Below are 24,178 nucleotides of genomic sequence, written 5' to 3'. Positions count from 1 at the left end.
CACAAGAAGAAAATAAAAATTAGTTTCTATTGTGTATCTGAAAAAAGCATCAGAAGACTGCATTTAAAGACAAATTCAAATGAAGAAAGCTTCCGGTTATTTTGGTGCAGAAGCAATTGGCTGTAGGAGATGAGATTATATGGAAACGGATAGGAAGACTGGAGATTTTCAATTTGGACAAGAGCTGACTGAGAATGGTTTTTTTCTGTTGTGTGGAAATCAGTGCTATAATAGCAAAATTAAATATTCTGCGTGTGTTCATTTAGCTACTTGATTGGCCCTTTTGGGACTCATCTCTAATGGAGGAGTAAAAAAAACTGCTTCTGAGAGTTTTGAAGACTTTCTTTCCTCTGTGCCCAAGAGAATGAAAGGGAAAAAGAAGTAAAACATGGATCAATGAACTCCTTTTCAATTATTTTACAAAACAATACAGATTGCAAGGAATGAATCATCTAATGATATTTCACATCTTAAAATTTTAATGAAAGAGATTATTCTCTGAAGAAACCTGCTGTGCCTTTTTCACAGTGACAATATACAATATTCCCTGAAGCTATTTCTGACATCACTGAGTCTAATATGGTTTAGGATGTTTAATGGAAAATGTGGGAGAGATGCTGTTTATAGTACCCAGTATCTCAGGGATGGTACACAAAACTGACGGTCTGCGCAGAGTGGATTTTTATCTTACAAACTGTCATGTATACTGAAGTAAAATAAACAAATGGACTGACAATCTGATATGCTATTCTGTCACTTCACAGTGGTAGAAAGCCTCCTTCTGAGATTTTGTGAGTGTGACAAAGTTAAGTTGAATGTTGCTATTCATGATGTGTTGGAAGTAGAACTGAAAGCTTTAAGTCATGTTGGGTCATACTAGCAACAGTATTGCAATCAATGGGCAAGAGAGTAAGGTATGTGGGTGGCTGCTTCTTTGTTTTGAGCTTCATGATTTTAAGGTTCAGTGGAGGTTTGTGGCACTAGCTGATCTTAGCTGTCAATATCCAGTGGATTTTTGATTTACTTTTAATGTGGCTTAATATTTAGCATGCTTTGAGAAACTAATATTCTCTAATACCTTTGAATTTACTTTGTTGTAATATATTTAGTGGTATAGATACCTTCTGATTTAAAGAGTGCATCACTCTTTAAATGAGAATTTAGGAATCTGTAGCTAAAATTCTGCTGTTATTTCATTAGATTTCTCTGTCATATGGCACCTTTGTAAGGTTTCTGATCTTCATTATAAAACTGATTCATATTTTTTCCCCATTACTTTAATGGCAAGACTCTTTCAGGCTTATCTGTCACAGTGTTTAGGAACCTTCATTTCAATTTGAAATGAATATTTGTCTAATTTATGTCCATTTGTTTTCATTTCAATGTTCTTTTACCCTCTTCTTTCTCTCTGTTGTATTTATGCTCAGTAATAAACTTAAGGAATCGTGCACTGTGAAAGAATTTGAAGGAGCTGAGGTTAACTCTCTTTAAGCATCTCAGTAATTAATTACTTCTAATTTTCTCCCTGCCTTTATACTGGTCACTCTTGTCTATATTTAGTGGTGTAGCATTATACCACTGACATGGTTTTAAATGCTAAGTGTCCAGTACTCCTTATGACCTGTATTCCCTTTCTCTTTCTAGATGCCCTGTACACTTCATGCTTGATGATGTAGAATACTGTGTATAATATTTCCTGCATATATTTGTGCTAGATTTGCTGAACTTTCTAAATATTCAAACTAACTATTGCAATATAATTTTAGCATGATATCTGTGCAGCATTTTGTTTTCCAGCAATGATTACATTAGTGTCATCAGCACAGATTGCTTTTGTTCAGTTCCTTTTATTTGGATGAACCTCAGAAAAGTATATATTATGTATGACCTCTGCAGATGCACTGTGAAATCATAAACTGTACAAATGTTGACCTGCTTTTTTGTTGCAAAGTGCCAGTAAATTTACAGAGTTATCAAATACTAAATACTAAACTAGTTCTGTACAGAAGGACCAAGGCAGTAATGTGCATTCAACAAGTTCTTTATTTTGTTCATTGCTGTAAAGACAGAGATCAGAAAACATATTGTCAACAAGGAAAACTGGCTAAATGAAAAACCGAGTTTGTGTCTGCAGCCTGTATTTGAGATTTGTACAAAGGGACCTGAAGAGACACAGCAAGATCTTCAGCTAGAATTGTACTGCTGTTGTGCTGAATTTTGTAAGCATAACAGGCTTGATCAGAAATGAATTCAAATAACTGTTAGGCTAATCTTAAGAATTGCTTAGGTGTACATACTGTTTCTGAAAAATGCTGTGACACATATTCTGAGAGAGAAAATCACTTTCAGCATCTTTAAATATTTCCCTATATGTAGAGTATGTCTTGTCAACTTTTTCCTCTTTTGTATCTAATTTCTCTGCTTTCCTGCAGAACACTAAACATTGAGTATTATTTTAAGACTCAAGATTCTTCAAGTCATTACAGTAAATTATGGCTTTACAGTGTTCTTTTTTTATATTATGAGAATAATAAGCTTGCCTATTGTTTACTTCTGTAAAAAAAGCAGTGGGCATAAGTATATGTGACTGTTAAAAACCTTAGTATTAATTAGAGTTATATTAATACAATCGCCTACAAAAATTACAGAATTCTGTTAAAGGTGATGAAAATATTTTTTTGTTCTTATTAGAGGTTTTACATGATAAGCAGAAGCCTTGGTGAAAGACATCACACTCTTATGGTGGAGAAAAAGATAAGCCTTATAAAGTAAATAGTTTAAATATTGACATATGTGAATGCAACAATGTTATTCTTATTTAGTTTACAGTAGACTCCAACTAAGATTAAGAAATTTGAAGGGTCTACCCATGTGCCCTTTAGGTAAAATTTTAGCTGCTTAGGTCCTAAAACAAAGAATCGAACAAACAAAAGGAACCCCAACAACAAACAAAACAACCCCCAATCCAGTAAATAAAGTGTTCTTGATTGTTGCAAAACCACAAAGCAATATAATGGGTACTAATGCTCCAAAAAGTATTTCCTGTGCTATAAAGGGTATTTGGGATTAAATACTTTTCAAGAAATATTAATTATTTTACCTACTGAATTCAGACAAGTTGTTGATTTATTATTGAAAAAAACCCACTGAAATCTTGGCAGAAGAAGGGAAATCTGCTGCATGTTCAATTTTGGGGTGGCTCGCGCTTCTTACTGTGCGGTTGCATACCAACTGTGCAATGGCTTGAAGCGGCCTAAGCTATTATGGGAATGTAATATCTAACTTCATTCTTCTGCCTGAAAGTCTTTGTGGATTTGAAAAGTTGACTCATACTACCCAGTTTGCTCCTTATGGATAAAAGTACGTCAGCTGAACTTTCCTGAACTGTGCTGCTTTAACCAGCTGCATATACATAGAAGTCAGCTGTCTTTTAACATAAGCAGATAAACAGTTGACAACTATAGCAAGTCATTATCATATTTGTCTGTGGAAATACTTTTTTACGTTAATGTGCTGTCACCTAAAGCTGTATGAAATCTTAAAGTATATTTAGACATGTTTAGGCAGAGTCTAGTGTTCAGCAGTATAAAAATATTTTACCGTCTAGAGAAGCAATAGGTCCTTTGGCAGGAAAAAAATTAATCAACTACATACTTTTTGTAGTCTGAATAAGTTTTTTAGTATTTTTACTGTAAATTTGATGTCCATTAATAGTTAATATTTTTATCCAACATTTGAAAGAAAGTGGGCTCATTGGGTTCTTAAATTTGAAAAGTGTGAGTGTAAAGGAAACAACATATACTAAATCTACAGAAAGAATTAAATAAATTACTGTACTTTGTCTTTACTTAAAAAATAATATAATATTCTGTAATAATAATCCTAATTCTAAAGGACAGCAGCCATTTCATTAAAAAGGGGGCTTTAGGAATGGGAATGTAAAATTGAAGGAATTATCCAGGTGTTTAAAAAAATATTTTGGGAAAAAAATGCATGTTTGCAAGAGGGTTGATGATGAGCAGTAATTCTGCTTCATTACCAATGTAATTTCATAGTAATAATAATGATACTATATTTTTTCAGAATCCAATAAAACTGAAAGCAAGACATCATGCTTTTCTGAGTTCATTTACATTTCAAAGTCATATTTGGCCGATTCCTGGGGTTAAGCATGGGATTTTTTTTCCTGAAAGGAAGTGAAGACCTCACAAACTGTGAGTTCTGGGTATAGAGTGAAAACTAGATTCTCAGGAAAGAGAAACTGGAATAAAGGTAGAAAAAAAAATGGAACTGAGAGTTAAGGTGCTTTGGGAGTTAAAGCAATTTCCTTCTTATTGCATTATAAAATATATCTTTCTAAAGCTGAGTGGATAAAATGCAGTATGACCTTTAAGCAGCAAATTAATATATTCTTTTCAATTTGACAGTAGCATGACAATTAACAGACGAAGGGAAGGCATTTACTGAGATTAGCAATACAACTGTCATTGACTCATACTAACTTTATAAACTGGGCTGATACATCAGGAAGTGTTTTTAATTGAAACAAAAGTGTTGGTATGGTCATGGAAGTAATAATCCCTTGCGAAGCTGTGCTCAAAAATGTGGTTACAAAGTTTTTATGTCTGTTTAAGGAAGGATGGAACAAGTCTACGAATAGAGGTTGAAGGTTATTAGGCAAATCAATTCACATGAGACTGAAGAAATCTAGGTGAATTCTGAAAGGGTGTCTGATGGGAATGCATGAATACTGCCTTTAAAGCCATTGGTTTCAGAGTGTGCACAGTGAAACAGAAAAAATATGAAAATATTATATATTTTTTAATATATAAAGCTGATTATTTGTTAAGGGAAGCTCTGTCTGCACAGTTCCTTTATCTTTTTCATTCCAAGTCTTTGTTCCATAATTGTTCCATGGGGTGACTTGCTTGAGAATTTTTCAGGTTTTGTGTTGTGACACAAAATTGAAGTGCCATTTGGTCTAATTCTGTAACACTAAACAAAAAATGTAATGACCAAGACTGTATTTCCAAGTTTATTTTGCCAATTAAACCTATGCACAGAAGGGTTATTTTGATAATGTAAGTAGATTTGTGGAAAATAAATGAGCATTTGATGACTTTTGAGGGCCAGACACATGGTTGCAGGAACTAGTTTCAAGGAGCATTGACAGCAATACCAAAGTGTTAGAAATAGTTACCCTGCAAATGCATGAAGGGAGAAGAGAAAGTCTGAAGAGCATTTACCAATTGAAATTGGTGGAATTAAATGATGTTGCAGTTCTGGTTAGGAGAACATGACAGAATGTGTTTCTTTCTGGACCATTGAATTGATTTCAAGTTTGAAAAGTTTGTTGAGGGCTTTAGGATCAACTTGGATCAGGAATGGCGTCAAGTATCAAATATGACTTTGATTTTCAGAATTCTTTGATTTTCTGATATTGCAAAATAAATTCTGTTGCACTTTCCATCCCCAAAAGTGTTCAAGGCAAGGTTGGATGGATTCCTTAGAAACCTATTTAGTGAATAGCATCCTTGTCCACTGCGGAAGGGTTGGAAGTAGATGATCTTTAAGGCCCTTCCAACACAAGTCAGTCTGTGATTCTACAGTGAAAATAGCTTCCTTCTCCAAGATTGAGTCTCTGGTTTCCATGGTATTACTAGATATTCCTGTAATGTGCTTCAAAGTCTCTTGTTGAAATAATTTCTAACACAGGAAAAAATGCATTTTCTATCTTTGTTTTGTTTAATGGCAATTTTTTCCCCATTTATTTTTTCTCTCCTCTGCCAGTTCTACTTGGGCAAAACCAAATACAGGTATACATTTTAAAAATAATGACACTTAGTTTATCCTCACTATATAAAATTTTCAGAAAAGTAATTTGGGACAAAAGGCTTGCATATTGAGAAAATTTTTATTGTCAGTCTCCTTGCTGTACAGACATGTGACCTGCTCATGTTAAAACTGGCATTCTGATTCCATGCTAATAGGCCCATTGTTATTAATATATGCTGCCTGCTTCTGATTTGCTCTGCTTAGAATTCACGTGGGTTTTCAGTGTGTGTAACATTTAAGGGTTATGGATTAAAAAAATTAAATTTTCCAAGAAAAAAATATCTCATACATTTTTAAGAGTTTATGAAAGAGCTATTCTACATTTTCCCCTCTAACAAGATGGTACAGTATTAAATTAAGTGTTGGTATTTGTATGGCCATGTAAGACTTAATGTTTTGGGCAAAGATATTGTATTTTGAGATGGACAGATGGTTTTGCCTAAAACCTGCTTGTGAATTAACTGGATTTTTGAAAAATAATTTTCAAACAAGATTTGAGTCTCAATTTTTTGATAAGAGACTTTTTTGTATTGTAGGCATGACGGCTTTTTTAAGAAGTACATTGTGTGATGTAACATTTTCTGTTGCATTGTGAAAGTAGAATCTAGGTAGGAGAGGAGTTCACATCATCACTTGTGCAAAAGATGTTAAACCTGGATTGAAAATAAATAAAAATTACTCAAGAGTCAAGGTGTTACAGCTCTTCATTACAACATGAGGAAACTGAATTTACTGATTTATACACATCTGCAATTTACTCTTAGTAAAAAATATAAACTGCTAGTAGGAAATGATGTATGAAACAAGTTACCACTCTTAGAGTCTCCTAAGCTTTTTCAGAAGTGCCATTTTTAAAACTTCAGTTGTTAGTGTTGAGGATCAAGAAGAAAATGAAGTTAGCAGAAGTGTTTGCAAGTCATTTAATCTTTCTGCAAAAGGGAGAACTGAACGTCAGAGCTGTGGCTAGGTAAACTTATCAAGAAACCATTAGACTGTATAGCTGGTCTAATCTCATGCTGTGCTGCAGATGACACACAAACCTGTGAACAAATGTAGTATATCTTTGGTAAATTCTTGGGGATGCTAGAGAGCTCACTTATGTGCATTTTTATACACTTGTGTACACCTTTGCAGTTCTTTTACTCTAAACTGGTGTAGTATTAATTCAGTGAACACAACAAAAACTGGTACTTTTACCCTGTTCCATTCCCCCATTTTGTCCACTGATATTTATCTTAACTATAATAAAATGATTTAATGCTAAGCATTTACATAAGATGTGGGTGGCCTTGAGCATATTTCATTTTTGTTAGAAATTATCTGTAAAATGAGTTTATTTCAGGTGCATTTTTCTCCCTGTTATTCAAAAAAGCTTGAAGTGAAAAAAAATGTTTTAAAGAACAGAATACAAGATTTTAAGTCACAATTGCTGTATATAAGCACCTAATATTTGTTCCACAGGTTTTAGGGCAAGATTTTTATACTAGAAAATTGTAGCGCAGAAGGAACCGTGGATAGGCTTCATTATAGGGGGTCCAAATAAAATTAAAAGGCCCAAATAACATGTTCACTGCAGTTCACTGGAAAGCAGCTACAAAAAAACAAACAAACAAATTAAATAATAAAGCATTTACTACAGTTCACTGAGAAGCAGCTATACTGGCAAAAATATTGGGCATACTTTGAGACTTTGACATTAAATGAATTAAAGATTCTTAAAATTTGCATAATTAAAGGTGTTAAAAATTTATTGCACTGATGGAGCAGAAACTTTTTCTCACTGCAAAACTTAATAATTTTACTTGACTTTATAAAAATATATTTTTTTTTAAATTCTCTGTTACTAATGAAGCACTGTAGTTAAATCCTTATTCAATAGGAGCAAGTTGATTGTAGATACATTTTTAAATAGATGGTCTGTTAGTCTGTAACTGTGGTCTCTTGAAATTGCTTTTTGCCATGGAAATACAGGGACAGATTGTTACTGAAGCCCAGGTATCTTCTAAATTGGGTGTTACAGGAATGGCAAAAGAAGGACTGTCTTTCCCTCCTCACTCCTAGAATATGGAGTGATGGCAGGGCTGGACAGAAGCCACTCTTGCAGAGCCTTGATCCTGAGGTCCCCTTTTCCAAGGTCTGTGTTGATTTCTAGATTGATCTCCATGAACTAGTTACTTTTTTTGTAATCCCCAGTCACAACTGATTTCACACATTTTCTTGATTGTGAAGCTATTTAAACCACCATGATCACAGTGGAAAGCATTATTTGTGAAAAAGTTCAATTTTAGTTTAAAATCCTTGCATTATTTTGTGCTTTCAACTGTAGCCATTCAACTAGAGAAGATATTGGAGCTTTTTGTTGTCAACTAGAAACAGTGGGATGCTGGGATATTATATTATATTATATTATATTATATTATATTATATTATATTATATTATATTATATTATATTATATTATATTATATTATATTATATTATATTATATTATATTATATTATATTATATTATATTATATTATATTATATTATATTATATTATATTATATTATATTATATTATATTATATTATATTATATTATATTATATTATTATCATACTTTGTAGTCAACTAGAAATAATGGAATGCTGGGATTTTATGAAGTAACTAAAGTAAATTGCCTTAAAATTTCATTAATTTGTGTAGGTTTTGATTGTGAGTCTTTGTCAGTGTTTCTTGGTTTCCATAAAACAGTGTTAGGAAAACATATTATACTGGAAACTGCAACACTAGGGTGATGATACCATTCTGCATTAGAGAATAGTGTAGAAAATACAGCATTTTCTAGTAGCCAATGTTATTATTATAATCTGAATAATGGCCTGTGAGGTTCATTCTGGTATAGCTTCAGAGTAGTGAAATATTCTAGGCAACTTTTGAGTAAGAGCATTCAGCAAGGTAATTTACAGACCCATTTTGATATCTGTCTTCACCTCTTCAGTCTCTTGTTTGCTTGGCAGTATTGCGACGTACTGGCCTGTAAATAGCATTTTCAGTTCAATTCATAGCCAGTCAGTACCCAGCTGTGAAATAAAACAAAGTCGAATTTCACAATTAGGCTAGCGCCATGGAGTCAAGGCGTGATTTCACAATCATTAATACTATATCTCCGCACTGCTGGATTGCTCACAGTAGAATTGTAATGTTGGGTACAAGATAGCCATTCTGTCACATTAACTGGAATATATACAGCTAATACAGTGTTTATGCCAGCCTTGCGTTTTTATGCTGTCTTAGATTCTGACGGAATGTGCTATGGAACCACTAATGCAAAATTAACGTATTGACTTTCTATTAAGCACATTTTAAGGGTTGGAGGAAATCTAGCTCCTTATGTTATTTGACTACAAATGTTATTTGTAGCATTTTGCCTCTACACCAAGAGCCCTATGGCCCAGTGGTGCTCTGAATGGTAGTATCTAGAGAGATGCAGCTGACTAATAGCTGCAATTTTTTATTCAAGAGCTCCGGACCCTTTGGTTATTCACTCTTATACTTGCTCTTTATGGATGTTTTATACTCTCTTTAAAGTTTCAAAGTTACTGAAGTTTGTGCTGGAATTCTTTAATCACCCTCCAGTTGCAGGATTTTCAAACTGCTGGTGATAAACAAACTGGCCTCCCAGTAAGTCCTCAGATCCCAAGATTGATTGTTCAACAGCCTTGTCTCTTGTGAACTTCAGTGGCCTCCTACCAAGTTATCTAGATCATCCTTCTAGCTACTCTCACTGCTTATCAGTCAGTATCTATTGAATTTACTTCTGCATCCAGACCTAGGTCTTTTAAGAGTGAAGAACTGTGGCCACCTAAAAGGTGCAGTCACCAAGCTTTAGGGATTTTATTTGGATCAGCTCCCTGTGAGAATTATTTGGAGAAATTGAATGGTCATAAATAGATTGAAAATGTATTCCTTTCCTCCTGTATTCAATTCTTCAGCTAATGCATGGTTATTATTTCTTGACAAACATGATTCTTTGTTATGAGCTGAACTCCACAAACAGATGAGGTCTCTAGTATTTAACAGAACAAAGTAAAATCACCTGTCAGAGGTACGATTTAATGCTCCAATTGTTACATATAGGTGTATAGATTTGAGACAGTTTAAAGAGGTGGGCAGTTTGAAATGAGCAATTTCCTCCTTGATTCCAACTTCCAATCCCTTCCCACCAGTAATGAATAAGATACCAACAGATGTAAGTGAAAAAATAACAAAGTGGCAACAGGCAAGAATAAAAAAGGTAAGATTACATAACAGCTGGATAGCAAACTGCTGCAAACTCACAATCTGCTGCAACAAAAAAGATCTGAAATGCTGAAGATGTCCTTCCTGAGACCATGTCCAACAGGGAAGGCCTTGGGCTTGTAGGACAGAGGGACAGATGGCAACAGATCCCTCCCGGAAGGCAGAGCTCACGGGGCAGGTGCAGCAGCAGATGGAGACCTGATGGCTCCTCAGGGCCACCACCTTCCCCAGGGGCCTGGCAGGACTGGGGGCACTCGGTGTTCCCTGTCCCCTCTGGCCCAGGACACTCGGTGTTCCCTGTCCCCTCTGGCCCGGGACACTCGGTGTTCCCTGTCCCCAGCCAGGTACTGCCACTGAGCCACTGGTGGCTTGGCTGGAGCGGGGTCATTGCGGGCCAGTGCCTTGGCTGTGACAGGCACCTGCAGAATCCTCCCCAGCCCAAAATCCCTGCTTTAGCCTCTCTAAGATGAAAAAAAAAAAAAAAAAAAAAAAAAAAAAAAAAAAAAAAAAAAAAAAAAAAGGAGAAAATCTCTGCTGAAGCAAAGACCAAAGAGCCAGTGAAGCAGATACCATGTGGCAAAATCCAGGAAATCTCATACAAGAGATTATTATGATATCACACTTCCCACCAGGGTTCTCGTTTGTAGGGTCTCAAAGATACAATGAGAATTTTTTGGGCATAGATAGACATGAAATACAATAACATTAAGCATTACTTCAGGACGATAGGAGTGCACATAGATTCCCTATTCTTAATCCTTTTACAAATCCAGCATATCTTGATATATCAGATGTGAAAAGATACTTGTAATATCTCTCACATCTGGTATATCTGGATGTTAAACCTTCAGATCAACTCACCCCAGTTCCCAAACATGTAATCTGTACTGGGGCTGTGCAGGACTGGAAGGAGTATCTCAGATGAAGCCTTACAAGTGCTGCACAGAGGAGAATCACTCACTGTGTGTGATGGATTCCTTTTTGCTAGTGGAGGTAAACACTCTCTTTCCTTCTTACAATGGAATATGTTTGAAGATTAGAATATCTTGTCATTTGTGTATTAATCTTGAAGAGTGTATTTCAGAAAGGAAAGTTTTAGTTCCCAGAAGAAAAAAGAAATGGAAAGTCTTTCTGGATCTTCCATATTCTGAATCTTCATTCACTGTTGTACCAAGAATAGCTATTGTTAAATGGCTTGTAGCTTTTGAATTCCCAGATGTTTATTTTCACGTTTCAGTATTTTCAACATACAGAAAATATGAACAACTACTGGAGAAACATTTTAGTTCAAATACTAAACCTCATTTTGAGTATTTATCAAACTTCTTGCTGAAACACACATGCAGTTTATTCAGTTGACCCTTTATGTTGTAATATCAGGCTTTGTTACTGCATTCTAGAATCTCATATCTCTGTAGACTTCAGCTTTACAAGGATATTATATAGAAGGATTTAGAGGATATTAGCAATGCCACAAAACCCCAGGTACTGTGTTTATAATTTTGAAAAGTAGATTGCCAACTGGCAAATCAGCTGTTGTATTCCTTCCTTAGGTAGCCACTGAGCCATAGAATCCTGCCTAGTTTATGGTTGTAAACCAGTCAACCTATTTATCTCCAAAATAAACAAAACAGTCCAAATAGCATTACTTCTCTTTCAAAATAGTGTTTTAATCCTTTCAAAATAATGCTCCCAAGTATGTTAGACTGTTGTTCTCATTAAAGAAACTGGTTTGCAATTTGGATAGTTCAGTCTTCTGTGCAGGGTTTTGGAATTACTTTCTTCAACAGATACAAAGCATTTCTCATGCCTGGAATCCAGTGGCATCTCCCTTTAGTGTGTGTTCAGCTGTTAATTCTGTCACACCAGTGAGAAATCACAGATACTCTTAATATGCTCATTTATAAAGACTGCTGTCACCCTGATCCTGACTAGGATCATCAGGCTATCTTTCTGGGTCACCAGTTCAGCTGTCACCCATTCATTCTTATTCATTTTTCTGCTGCTCAGAGACCAGTTCTGCACTTCAAATGCAACTGGATACTCCCTTGATACTAACAGGTATCTCAAAGGAGGTTGTGGAAAGGTAGGGAACTAGCAGCAGGACAAGAGGAAATGGCCTCAAGCTGCTCTGGGGGTGTTCATGTTGGACGTCAGGAAGAAATTCTTCCTGGAAGGGATTGTTAAACACTGGAATGGACTGCCCAGGAAGGTGGTAGAGGAAGTGTTCAAGACATGACTGGGTGTGGCATTTAGTGCTGTGGTTTAGTTGGCATGGTGGTGTTGGCCAAACCACCATGTTTTCCAACCTTAATGATGTGTGATTCTAAGAGCAGGATTTTTAAACTGACCTGTATCATCTTATTATTCCATTTTTCCCTTTGAAGGACTCATATGTGAAAAAGATAAAAAAGACATTGAGTTTAAATATTAATTTCATGTCTTTGTAAAAAGATGACACCACATGCACTTTTTATTATATGTTTCTTATTGCTTGCTCTACTATTTTAGTTTTGGGTCATGCAGTACTGCCTTGAAAGAGAAAAATAATTAATTGGGAGCTAAATGGGTTAGTTTTGAGAGAGAAGCATAAAAAGTATCTTGGTTTTAATACTTACTGAAATCATTGCAGCCAGCCTGAGTATTGTGGATTGTGCTCCTGCTGTCTGTAAAAGAATCTGAATTTACTACTATATTACTTCATATTACTGTCTTTTAAAGCAATCTTTATGAACTGTAATTCAATAGCACACAGACTTTAATAAAATAAAAAAGGATTTGAATTCCTCTTTTGAGTTGCTTACATTAGCCAAAAATTGTTTTTTTCTTTCCTGAGAGGATATTACTTAAACACTTATGTTCATAGTCTGGCTTTGAAGGAAACTGTGGGTGAGAGATCTCATTTCATCTTTGGCGTATGTGAAAACACACAGAATTTGTACTTTCAGTCCTTAGCACTTTGTCCAGTTTTCAGTAAGCAGGGAGAATTCACACCACTCCACTGCATCAAGCTTTAAATAATTTGTCAGCAAAAGTAGTAAAGCAAAATCACTGAAATTCCATTGTCTGAAATCCAAAATAGCTAATTTTGTGTCATTAGAATGTGTGTAACCTTCAGTGACAAATGAGAAAGTTGTTGCTTGGTTGCTTTGTAGTATAGGGGTTGTTTCCACATTCGTTTTAATTTTGTGGAGTTGTAATGAAAAGACCATGTAATCTATTTGTAATTCTTGTAAAAAGGCAAAGTTTTTTTGTCTAATTTGAGAAGCTTTGGTTTTAATAACCTCTTCTGGTTTTACAATGTGTTCTGTTGTCTGAGAAATGTCAGTGTTTACTTAGTCAGACTAGTGATGCAATGTAATTTTGTTCACACTCTGACATCAGTGTGTCCTTGATACAACAGGTCGCTCTGGTTCAAGGCTTTGCTGGATTGGTTATGGCAAGGAAGAGATACCACCACTTATTTGTAAATTATGAGCATTGTAGCAAAAGCTGTAGATACATTTACCTTTAGGATGCATTAAAAATAGTAAGTAGGTGACTTCCTCATAAAAATAAGTAAATTTAAGAAAGGATAATATATGCATTACTTTACAAACCACCTTATTACCTAAGAGTTTTGCCTTTGATGCTGCTTGGGACTAGATTTGTAGTTAACATCCCTCATTCCTGTACTATTTCCCTGTCTTTCAGCAGCTGAGAATTTTGTGAAGCCCCCAGCTACTAGCTGCTGGAATGATTTGCCCGCTGGAGAAAAAAAAAAATATTTGCTGACAGCCACTAGCATCTCTTTAGCACAGAAAAAAAAAGCCCCAAACATTTTATCTTTGCTGATCTGCCTAAAAAAATCCAAACTTGTGATACTCCAGGTCAGGTGACCCATTTTAAACAAAAAAACCCCAACCAAACAACAACAACAACAGCAACAACAACAAAGAACAAAACAAAACAAACAAACAAACAAACCCAAAACAAAACAACAAAAAACCAAAACAAATTTACAGATTATCTAATCTCGACATTTTGTAAATAAACAGATTTATGAAATGTGTTTTCACATCAGTTACATTGATTTCATGTGATCTGACCTTCCTTAGGTCTTTCCTCTTATTGCTGGCATCTTTTATCCAGCTGCTTTTCTTGTGCCTTGCAGAAACAATAGATACTTTCAGGTATTCCAGTGATGAAGGCTCTTTGTGGTAGAACAATACAGCATTGCAGTTTCTTACTGAATAGGTAAGAAAGTAGGTAGGCTGGTAGGTGGTAGGCTCAGAAGGTAATAATTCAAAAAGATGCCAGCTTCCTCCATTCCTAAATGGAGGTATAAATCCTTCTTAAAAAGTCATCTGCATGGCATCACCATATAATATTTCTGCCGGATCTGTAGCTCTAGATGTGGATGCAGATGATAACAGCCCAGGTTTCTTCTCTAGACAGAGGAGATTTTATCTGTCTCTTTGACAAGAACAAAGGGGTGGTTTCCTAAGTGATTTGGATGAGAGTTTGAGCTTCCTTTAAATCCAGCTTCAGACCCAGCATTGGATATGTAACTGATTAGAACATAAAATATGTGTAACTCTAAGTTAATTAAACCAGCTGCAAGCAAGCTGTGTGAGAAGCTCTTTAGAACACTTGGTGCATGGTGTTGCGCTGCTCTTCTTGCTAATAGGGGGTTTTGACCATTGTATATCTAGATGTAAAGAGTTTTCAGTCTGCCTTTGATGATGTAAGCTGAGCTTTGCTGTTGCAAGACACTTACCCAAGGTGCATTGTTTGCCATTTAAGCTCGTAATCTTAAATTGGTGGATGACAATACTGGGCACTTAATATTTATACTCAGTTCTGTCAGTTTCCTAGAATTTTATTATTTTCTGGTCGCAGTCATGAAAGTATTTCACAACTATACCTAAGTGACATCTTTTTGATGTATAGTTCGTAAAATTTAATGAGGCATCAAATCAAAATGGCATCAGCTGTGGTCAAATCTGGTGAACATGTGAGGTCAGAAAAGCTTGAAAGCATTTCTGGTGCCAGCATGCCTAGGCTTGCTGTTTCTTCAGCAGAGGTTATCTGTGAATACAATAATAAGAAGAAAACTGAATTCCTTATTATTTGAGGTGAATATAAGACTGTTCTGTCAGTTTTGATGTGAGCTATCTTTAGAATGGAAATGTGAACTCACTGGTCTTCATGGCTCTGAAGACTTATACAAGCTAGCCCTGGTGTAAATAAAAGAAACACAGAATCACAACTGCCTGGTTTTCCTTGCAGTGTTCCTGAACTTAATTTTTTAAATGTCATAAGTTCTGTGACAAGTGAGGCATACCAAAATGGGAGAGATAAAAATTTAATTTCTTCTGAGGAATAAAACCACTTATCACAGTATAGTTTTGATTACAGAAGAAAATTGTATTTTGATAGTTACAGACAGTATAAGCAGTATGCAACAATTAGGGTGTGTATGATGTCCTGTGAACTCTTTAATCCAAACTTGATATAGTGAAATTTAATAGGAAGAATGGCTGTTTGGGTGGGGTTGTTTTATTTTTTATTTTGTTTTGGTTTTTTGTTTTTGTTTGTTTGGTTGGTTGGTTTTTTGTGGGTTTCCTTTTAAAATGTTTAGTAAAACTGCTTCTTCTGAGAGCTTTCTGCAGTATTTGGAGTACAGTAGAATTTGCAAAATTAGGTGAGAGATGAAACAAGAAAATAATAATTATTAAGACCTTTGTTTCTCAGATTAGTCTGTGATGTTCTTAGTATTTGTAGCAGTCTTTCACTGAATGAACCAATTTTTAAACATGTTTTGTTGGATATACTGTTTTTGGAAATTTTGCATGTTTTGCTATTTAATCCTGAAAATACAACATTCATGTGGATGGAGATTTGCTGCTTGTAGTGATTGAATCCATGTGGAGTCTAGTGAGGAACCAATCAGGAGCTTGTGCAGTGTGTATAGTTAGCAAAACAAAAGGCATGTGACGACAAATACAAATACAGAACAGACATAAAGCAAGTCAGCCTTTCAACAGCTCTTCTATGAGCCATTTTCTGTACCTGCAACATACAGGGAAGTATCAATATAAAAGACATGCTTTTAAGTGATAGGCATACACTGATAACATGTCTACCACCCATTTCTCCAAAAAGCATGTTTGTTCACTGTGATGTTTTTCTAAGTGTTAACCCTTATCTCAAGATTTATGGTTTTTAGAGGTTTTCCATGCAAAAGTATCATTGAAAGGGCAACCAATATAATGATAGTACTTATAAGAATGCAAATTGCTAGGAACACTTTGCTTGGATACAGCTATTGGAAAAAAATAATTTTCAATCTCTTTTCTTTAGCAAGATGGTAGTTACTTTGACACAATGTACTGAGGTGAAAACTGTAGTTTTGGTTTTTTTTTCCCTCAGATATTCTCTCTGTTTTAAAAGCATTTTTCTTACCTACTGTGAAAAAAGTGACCTGTCTGCCTCTAATGTCCTGTGATCTTCCCAGCCTATGTTGTCTTTTTAGTAGTTATGTCCCATTTCCTGTCTATAGTTTTGCATCAGTTCATTCAGCCAGCAATGGATATTTTTGTGAGGATGGAGAGGAACAAGAGTAATGAAAATGGTAGTAACTGACAATTCTTATTGCAGTTTGGGAGTATGTCAAGTCTTCTCTAGGTCTCCAATTGCCTGTAGAATCTGTTGCCTTATTACCAGATTGGACAATACACTCATTCTTGCAAACATGTTTATTCATTCCATGCAAAGATATTTAAATTATCCTGGATCTGCTGGAGTGAGATTCAAGATTTATCTGTATGTATCTGCATAAGTCCCAGTAACACATTGGTTAGATCTCAGGAATCAACACAGACTTTTGGTTAGGATGCTTACATATAGATTGCAAAGAGGGGGATAGACATCTTTAGTATTATGCAGATCTTGATCTCCCTGAATCCACAAAGAATTTGAATTTCTTAAGCTGATATGAAAAAGAAATGCAACTTTGAAGGGTAGAATGCAGTATGTTTATGAACTAGATGTTAATATGTTGGTCAGGAAGAGTGGGTTAGTATCTTACATTTTATAGCAGTTACACACTGTAGCTTTAAATGCATGTAATTCAGTTATAAAACACTATTTTTTTTCTCTTCAAAAATAGTAATTTGGTATTGCAAATGGAGTTAAGCTTGGAAAACGATTAAAGGTCACATTTTTTGATCATGTGAAAGAAGTTTAATTAGGAATATATTACTCTGTATTTAACTCCCAGTGTTTTGATGAATCCCTGAGCTGAATTACATCCATCTATGGCTATAAGAGTGTGAAGAAGTTTTAATTAATGTCTCTTATATGCAGAGAGTTAACAAACAGGTGTGCCTCTAAGAGATGCTGGTCTGTTTTAATGCATATGCTCTTAAAATTGATCTTAGTGACCAAACAACAGATTTTTTTTTAAATTCTGTGAGATACAAGTAGACAAAGGGCTGTAAGTTGTAAGTGCCTAGGTGAATGCATAGTTCTCTGGGGTCCAAGCAAGCTTAAAGGAAGTCTGAATTAATGTAGCACAAAAATTGATAGGCCCAGAGGGACATGTATGCTAGTAAGAATCAACTGTGGTCTGTTTAGGAATGAAGCTTAATTTGTCCATAAACTGATTGGCTTAGTTATACATATAATTCTGTTATATTTGAGATTTTAAGGATGTCTCATAGCAATAAATTGGAGAATGGATAGCAAGGGCTACTCTCTCAAACATAATGGAGATGTGGCTCAAGATAGTATTAAAGGTTATATTGGAATATGAAGACTGGATGAATGTTATTTCAGTTAGTTGCTATTAAAAACCTTTGCTGAATATACTGTATTTTTTTTACATGTGCTCAGTCACAGAACCTTATCATTATCAGTAGACATTTAGCTTATAAATATATAATTCAGCTTATCTCTCCATTTGCTTCAAAATACTTAGCATTTATTTGTTCAAAGTCATTGAAGTAGTTATAGCTTTGCAGTTGAGAACAGTAGTATCAGTTTTTTATATCCAAGTTAGCTTTAAACCAGAAGTTTAGCTTTCATTTATAACTTCTAGTGCATTACTCTATGCTTACATACAGGGTTGGGAACTTAAAAGTGTGGAATAGCTGTGTAGTATGTAAGGTTGCAAAACTCTGTCATTAGTAATAAGGCTTTCCACAGTAGCATGTTAAAATATGAATATTTAGAGCACTGTATTAAAAAAAACCCAACAAACCACTACAATAAACATCCCTACTGTAAAACAGATCAACCAACCAACCCCCTAAAAGCAAAATCCAGTCCTTTGGTTATAACCAAAAATTTACCTCTGTTTTCTGAAGTATTTTAAGGAGACAATTTTTGCTTGGTTTCCACAGAAACATTTTGCTGCAAGAAGGTATTTGTGTTTAAAATAGTTAGCCAAGATAATGGGAAATTAGAGACTCTTACATATATTTGTATCTTCATCATTTTATGCTGATGATCATGATCAGGTATGAAATTTGCCTGTTAGGTGGTGGCTGTAAACTAAGTGTATATTAAAGGACTGTGGCTATTTTGAAGAATTAGCCAGACATTCAGAATGGCTGTTTTGGTTAGGATAACATAATAGTATTGACAGCGAATACAAAGGTTTTATCTTCATTTTCCTCTCATTTCTCTTTCCTCTTCCCTGCCCCCCTTCCGCCCCAAAGGAAATTTGGTTTTAGACATTGATGAAGATATTATGTTTTTTAAAATAATAGCAGACAGTAAGTGAGAAGATACTTAAGAGTAGAAAACAACCCAAATCAGTTAAACTCATTAGAATTTCATAGTTCTCAGGAGGCTGTAAGTTGTAAATTGATACAATACAACCCTGGGGTGAGAGAAGAGGTGGAATGAAATCAGATTTCATCTAGATGTATGAAGGCACTAAAATCTAATTCTTACACTTAAAATACATTCACTAGTGATACATGGTCAAACATGTTAAACCACACATTTCAGAAAGCTTATTACCGTATTCCTTGCAGTGAATTCAGAGTGTTTTAAAGATTTTTCTTAGTGACATCTGCAATTCACTCATACCTTTCTGGTAGTAAATGCAATGCTTTTTCATGTTTTACAACAGATGAACATACTGAACTTAACAGGAACTTTATTTAGCTAATGTGCTGCACGCACTCTTTAGCTACACTCATTGACCATATTGCTGCAGTGCAGTCCCTGCCACCCTTCATGGATATTTGTATCAGCCAAAAAGCCTGTGTCCTTATTTTCAAAGCAGCCCAAAGAATGAAAGTTTGGTACTTTAGAGATTTCTTTGTCTTCATAAGAATATCATGTTCAGCCATGTTTCTCTGATGCTATGAAACTGTCACATTCAATGCTAAAACACTTAAAAGTAGGAGCTAGGAGTTAAATAGTGGCACAGCAGCAAAATTTGGGATGTAATTAGAAAAACTGTTGGACTGACAAAGTGTGACAATGGGAATAAATTCAGTTTAGTTTTCTGGTTTCTCAATTTAGTTTTCTTTCACATGAAGATGATAAAAAGAAAGAGAAAAGGAGATGCCAAAAATGATGGGGAGAGGAGTGTGAAGGTGAGGGATGGGAAGATATTTATAAGGAAAGAGGAAAAAAGAATGATACATTTGATAAAAAGAAGTAGTTAGACATCCAGGAAATTGCTGTTTTCTTATTTATGTCAGGGAAACACATACTAGATCAGAGGCAACATCTGAAAACTTGTATGTGCAGATAAAAGAAGTCAGCTTAGCTGTACTTTTCATAAATAGGTTAAGACTTTGTCTGCACACAGTGACATTTAATTAAGTAAGCTGAAAGTGATTTTTTTCATCCTGTGTTTTAGTTAAGGTTGAAATATTATTGGGGTTTTTAATTTTGTATTCTTATCTGAGTAAAATTCCATTAAGTATATGAGGAGTTTGCCTGCTCTGGGGGTTTAGCAATATTCTATCTATACAGTCATTTTTAAGGCAATTTTACTGAGTAATTGAAAAACTGGATGGTAGCCTAGTCCTGTGGCACACAGTTTTAATTGCACTTGTTTATATTCACACAGAATAAAGCAAATAAGTAAATAATGGATATCTCAACTAGAAATGGGGGGCCATCAGCTACCTGGGACATAGCGGTTTTTTGTACGGATCTAGTTACGATACAATGTTTTTGTAATTTGTATAGGAACTCCTGACCACATAATAATGATAATTTGCCACCATCCTTAACAGACTCATGCTAGTGAGAAATTTAATATAGTAAAGTAACATTTTTAACTGGTGCCATATTTCTGCATAGGTTTTTTTGTACACCACTCTCTGTTGAAGTGGTGTAATAGATGTACCAGGTTTTTACACATAGAAACAAATATGTTTTAGCAGACGATTAAGTGCAGATAAACAACATATTTTATACAATATTGTTATACCTCTCTCCCATTGACACTCTTACTCCCACCCCAGATCAGAAATACAGCCTGGCATGCGAGGCATGCTTTCTTCTAGATCTCCACAGACATTTGCCTGCCAAAATCCAACATAAATTTTGTCCTAGTTATCAGAGTATGATTATTAAATAATAATGGGAAGAGATCTCATTCATTTCATAAAGCAGAGTGTTTTGTGAGTTTTTTTAAGTGTAAAGAGAATCTGAATTCAAGGGTCTATGCTTCTTTTCATTTGCGTACTCTATCTTCTAACTAACAGTAACTAATGTAGTTAGAAAATATGAAAGACTAGTGAGAGATAGAGAGAATTGATTGTGCTTGCTGATCTGAAGAAGTACTAGAAGATGCCCAACTTGAATGAGACACAGAGATTGGAGAAATAAGATCTGATGATCAGAGGTCATTCTCTGCCCCTCTCTGGAGGCATTGCATAACTGTCATATCAAAATGCAGCAGACACCCCTTCCAGAAATCATTCAAGAAATGATCCGAGCTATTAATTGTGACTGATAAACTTTTAAGATACAAGATATCTTCCTTTTGCTGAACCTTCTCTTTGCAGTTCTGATTCCTTCCATTCAGTTACCAAAATCCTTCTAGGAAGGCAAATGCCAAGCAAACATCTCAGCTGAAATGGTAGATCCCTTTCCTATTAGTGTATCTTCTTTCTTTCCTCTACCCACTTTCTCTTGTGAAAAAACCCTTGTTTGCTTTCTTTTTTGTTTCTTAGCTGTTAGAAAGCCTTTAAAAATGCTTTCACTTCCCTGTCATGGCATTATGCTCTTTGGAGGGAGGATCAGCTGGAGTCATGGCAAAGAAAACTGCTGTCCTGGTAGTTTTATTTTGTATTCACCATACGATTCACAGTATTGCATTGTTCCTTCCCAGAGGGGGAAGATTGGTCTCTCATGCAAATCACTGGTCCTTTTCTAGGCTTTTGTAGCCGCCCTAAAATTGTTGGAAGGGATCCTTCTTTCTGCAGAGTGAGAAGGAGGAATTGCACCAGACAGGCTGGCCCCAGTTATTTTATCTCTTTCCTGTGTCTTTTACAGCTCCTTTTAAGGAGCAGGCACCAGGCAGTACCTATACTGTGTTCCCAGGGCTTCTGCTGGTGTTTTGCATTTGGTGCGCCAAATTCAGTGACATTGCTAAGATTGGAATTGTTAAATTAATGAATGGAAATACCAGCTCTATGCCTCTGCAGTACATTAATAGCTGTGCCAGTTCAATCAAATACACTACTGACTACCATTTGTGAAATGGTATTTACCGGATCTTAGATGGACTGCTGAGAAAGATGAATGTAATCTTTCATTTTAGTCTGACTTAAAAATAAGCTAACTAAATTCTTTACATAGATTATTTTATTACTGTTCTTCACAGGAGGAGAATAAATATACTGGTAGATTTGAATTCTTCACTTAAATAAAGTATACATATATGAAGAACATAGTAGTAATTAGAAGGAAAGTAACCATAATCTTTCATATAGCTTAATCTTATATTCTAATTTAATAGAGTTAACGTTGAAAAGAGAGATGAAGTAAAAAGAGAAGAGAAGAGAAGAGAAGAGAAGAGAAGAGAAGAGAAGAGAAGAGAAGAGAAGAGAAGAGAAGAGAAGAGAAGAGAAGAGAAGAGAAGAGAAGAGAAAGGAGTATGCTTATTCCTTATTTTTTTTTAATTTGTTTTTTCTTCCTTCTTTACAGAACCTGAAGAAGGTGTTTGTAGAATTTAGCCATCAGGAGCTGTTTGAGTTCTACAACAAGGTCTGTAGATTTTACAATACTATAGTTTCTTTGTAAACACCTTATGCTACTCAGCAGGAAATGTTGCCTATATGAATTAAATCTAATAAAACTGGAAAAAAGGGATCCAACTGAAATTAAGGCTGTTGGATTCCTTTGATCACATAAGCCATTTTCAAGAAGAGCCTGTGCATTCAACTTTGGAATGGGCAGGGCTTGGGTCACTGTAAGTGTACCTGGCAGCTATATCATGAGGAGTAGCTGATGACTGACAGTGGAGATCTCTCTGGAAACAACATCTTCGTGTTGCATCTTCAGTCAAGAGATGCTAGACTCGTAATCCAGTCAAAATGACTCTATCTTTTGTTTTCCTTGTTATTATGCATTGGAAATTCACAGAAAAACATCTGTGCATGCTAAAGAGGTAATATTTAGACAACTGTTTCTTTAAAATTTGAATATTTAAACAGCTGCAATGAATTCTAATAGCTTCATGTAAAAACAAATATTCATGAGGATTTTTATATTGTATACAAATATATTTGGTATGCATAGTTGAAGATATTGGATATTTCTGTTTGCATGTTTCTAAACAACACTTTATGAGTGGAGGGTTTTTTCTCTCTTTTTCTTTCCTTTAAATAGCTGGAAACTATACAAGCACAGCTGGATTCCCTTACATGATGTTTTTGAAGACTTATTTCTCCATTACTCTCCTGCCATCTCATTATTTTGAACTGAAGATAGATTGCCAAGCTGTGTTTCCTGAAGGATTCAGCACAGGTTGTTTCTTGTAAAATTATGTGGCTTACCTGCTTTTCAGATCAGTACCACAAGCTAAGAGTCTGTGTCAAGGGTCTGAAGATTCTAATGGACTTTCTCTTGTTTGCTTAACAGCTGTGAAAAATGTCCTCTTTACTTACAGTGGGGAAACACTCTGCCCAATTCCTCTGCCCCACAAATAATGCTACCCTGCTTCAGAAATATTTTTTTCATTTTATTATGCATGTTACTTGGTTCTGGTAGAAACATACATGTTAGTGAGAGACCAGTAAAAAAACCCCTCTTTTGCAGACATAATTATAGAAGTTGCTTACAACTTCTATACACAGCTAATAAAGTCTCTATCCTTTTAAAACAATATTCACACAATTGATAATGCTTGTTGCAGATTTGTCAAATTCAGAATTTTGAAAGTTTATTTTGGGGCTAGTCACACTTCATTTCATTATCTTTGTTCTGTTTTGGTTTGGTAGGGTTTTTTCTTTGAAATAATCAAAAACATCTCTGATTTCAGTGTTTACTCTTGGCACTAAAAATAAACATGGTTTCTTAGCACTGCGTGTCCACTAATGAATCTAAGAAGTGTGGTGTATAACTGAGGGGAGAAATCTCAGAGTATAAAACAAAAAATACTGAAATGATCTGACAGATTTCTGAAAGCGATGTTGATTCTTCCTCATGCTCTTTTTACCATCAGCATTTTTACATTGAACAGGAAAAATTGAAGTATAGTGATTAAAGGCCAACTTAGTCATACTTTCACCCATTAGTTCTAGATGATTCATGAGCAGCTGGAGAAAGGTGAAAGTTGTCTTAGTTCTTGTTGCCATTTGTTGACAGGCAGCTTCTTGCTACACAGTATATAACTTTGGGCCTATAGAAGGTGAGAGGAAATTTGCCTGTTTGGAGATTTAAGAATTTTTTTCCTCCTGATGCCTACATCAGGAATGGTTAATACTAGCTTTCAGTTTCCTTCTGTAGCTTATTTGCTCATGACTGTAGCTATAAGTATAACCAAAGTATATGTTTTGAATAGCTGATTCTCCTGAATAGTTTAGGTCCTCTTGATAGGA

At 35.1% G+C, this 24,178-nt stretch overlaps 1 protein-coding gene across 1 annotated transcript in view; it reads left to right on the top strand.

Annotated features, from left to right (window-relative positions):
- The window catches only part of COMMD10 (COMM domain containing 10), a 107,651-nt gene extending 83,991 nt beyond the window's left edge, over positions 1-23,660 (top strand). The window contains exons 6-7 of the mRNA XM_021546223.2: positions 22,284-22,343; positions 22,968-23,660. Of these exons, the coding sequence (XP_021401898.1) occupies positions 22,284-22,343; positions 22,968-23,006 (99 nt within the window). The 3' untranslated portion in view covers positions 23,007-23,660. The remainder of the gene's footprint in view (positions 1-22,283; positions 22,344-22,967) is intronic.
- Positions 23,661-24,178: the final 518 nt, after the last annotated feature.

The sequence above is a fragment of the Lonchura striata genome, chromosome Z (genome assembly GCF_046129695.1).
Source record: "Lonchura striata isolate bLonStr1 chromosome Z, bLonStr1.mat, whole genome shotgun sequence".
Lineage (NCBI taxonomy): Eukaryota > Metazoa > Chordata > Aves > Passeriformes > Estrildidae > Lonchura > Lonchura striata.
Note: the sequence above shows the minus strand (reverse complement) of the source record. Positions and strands in the feature narration are given on the sequence as shown.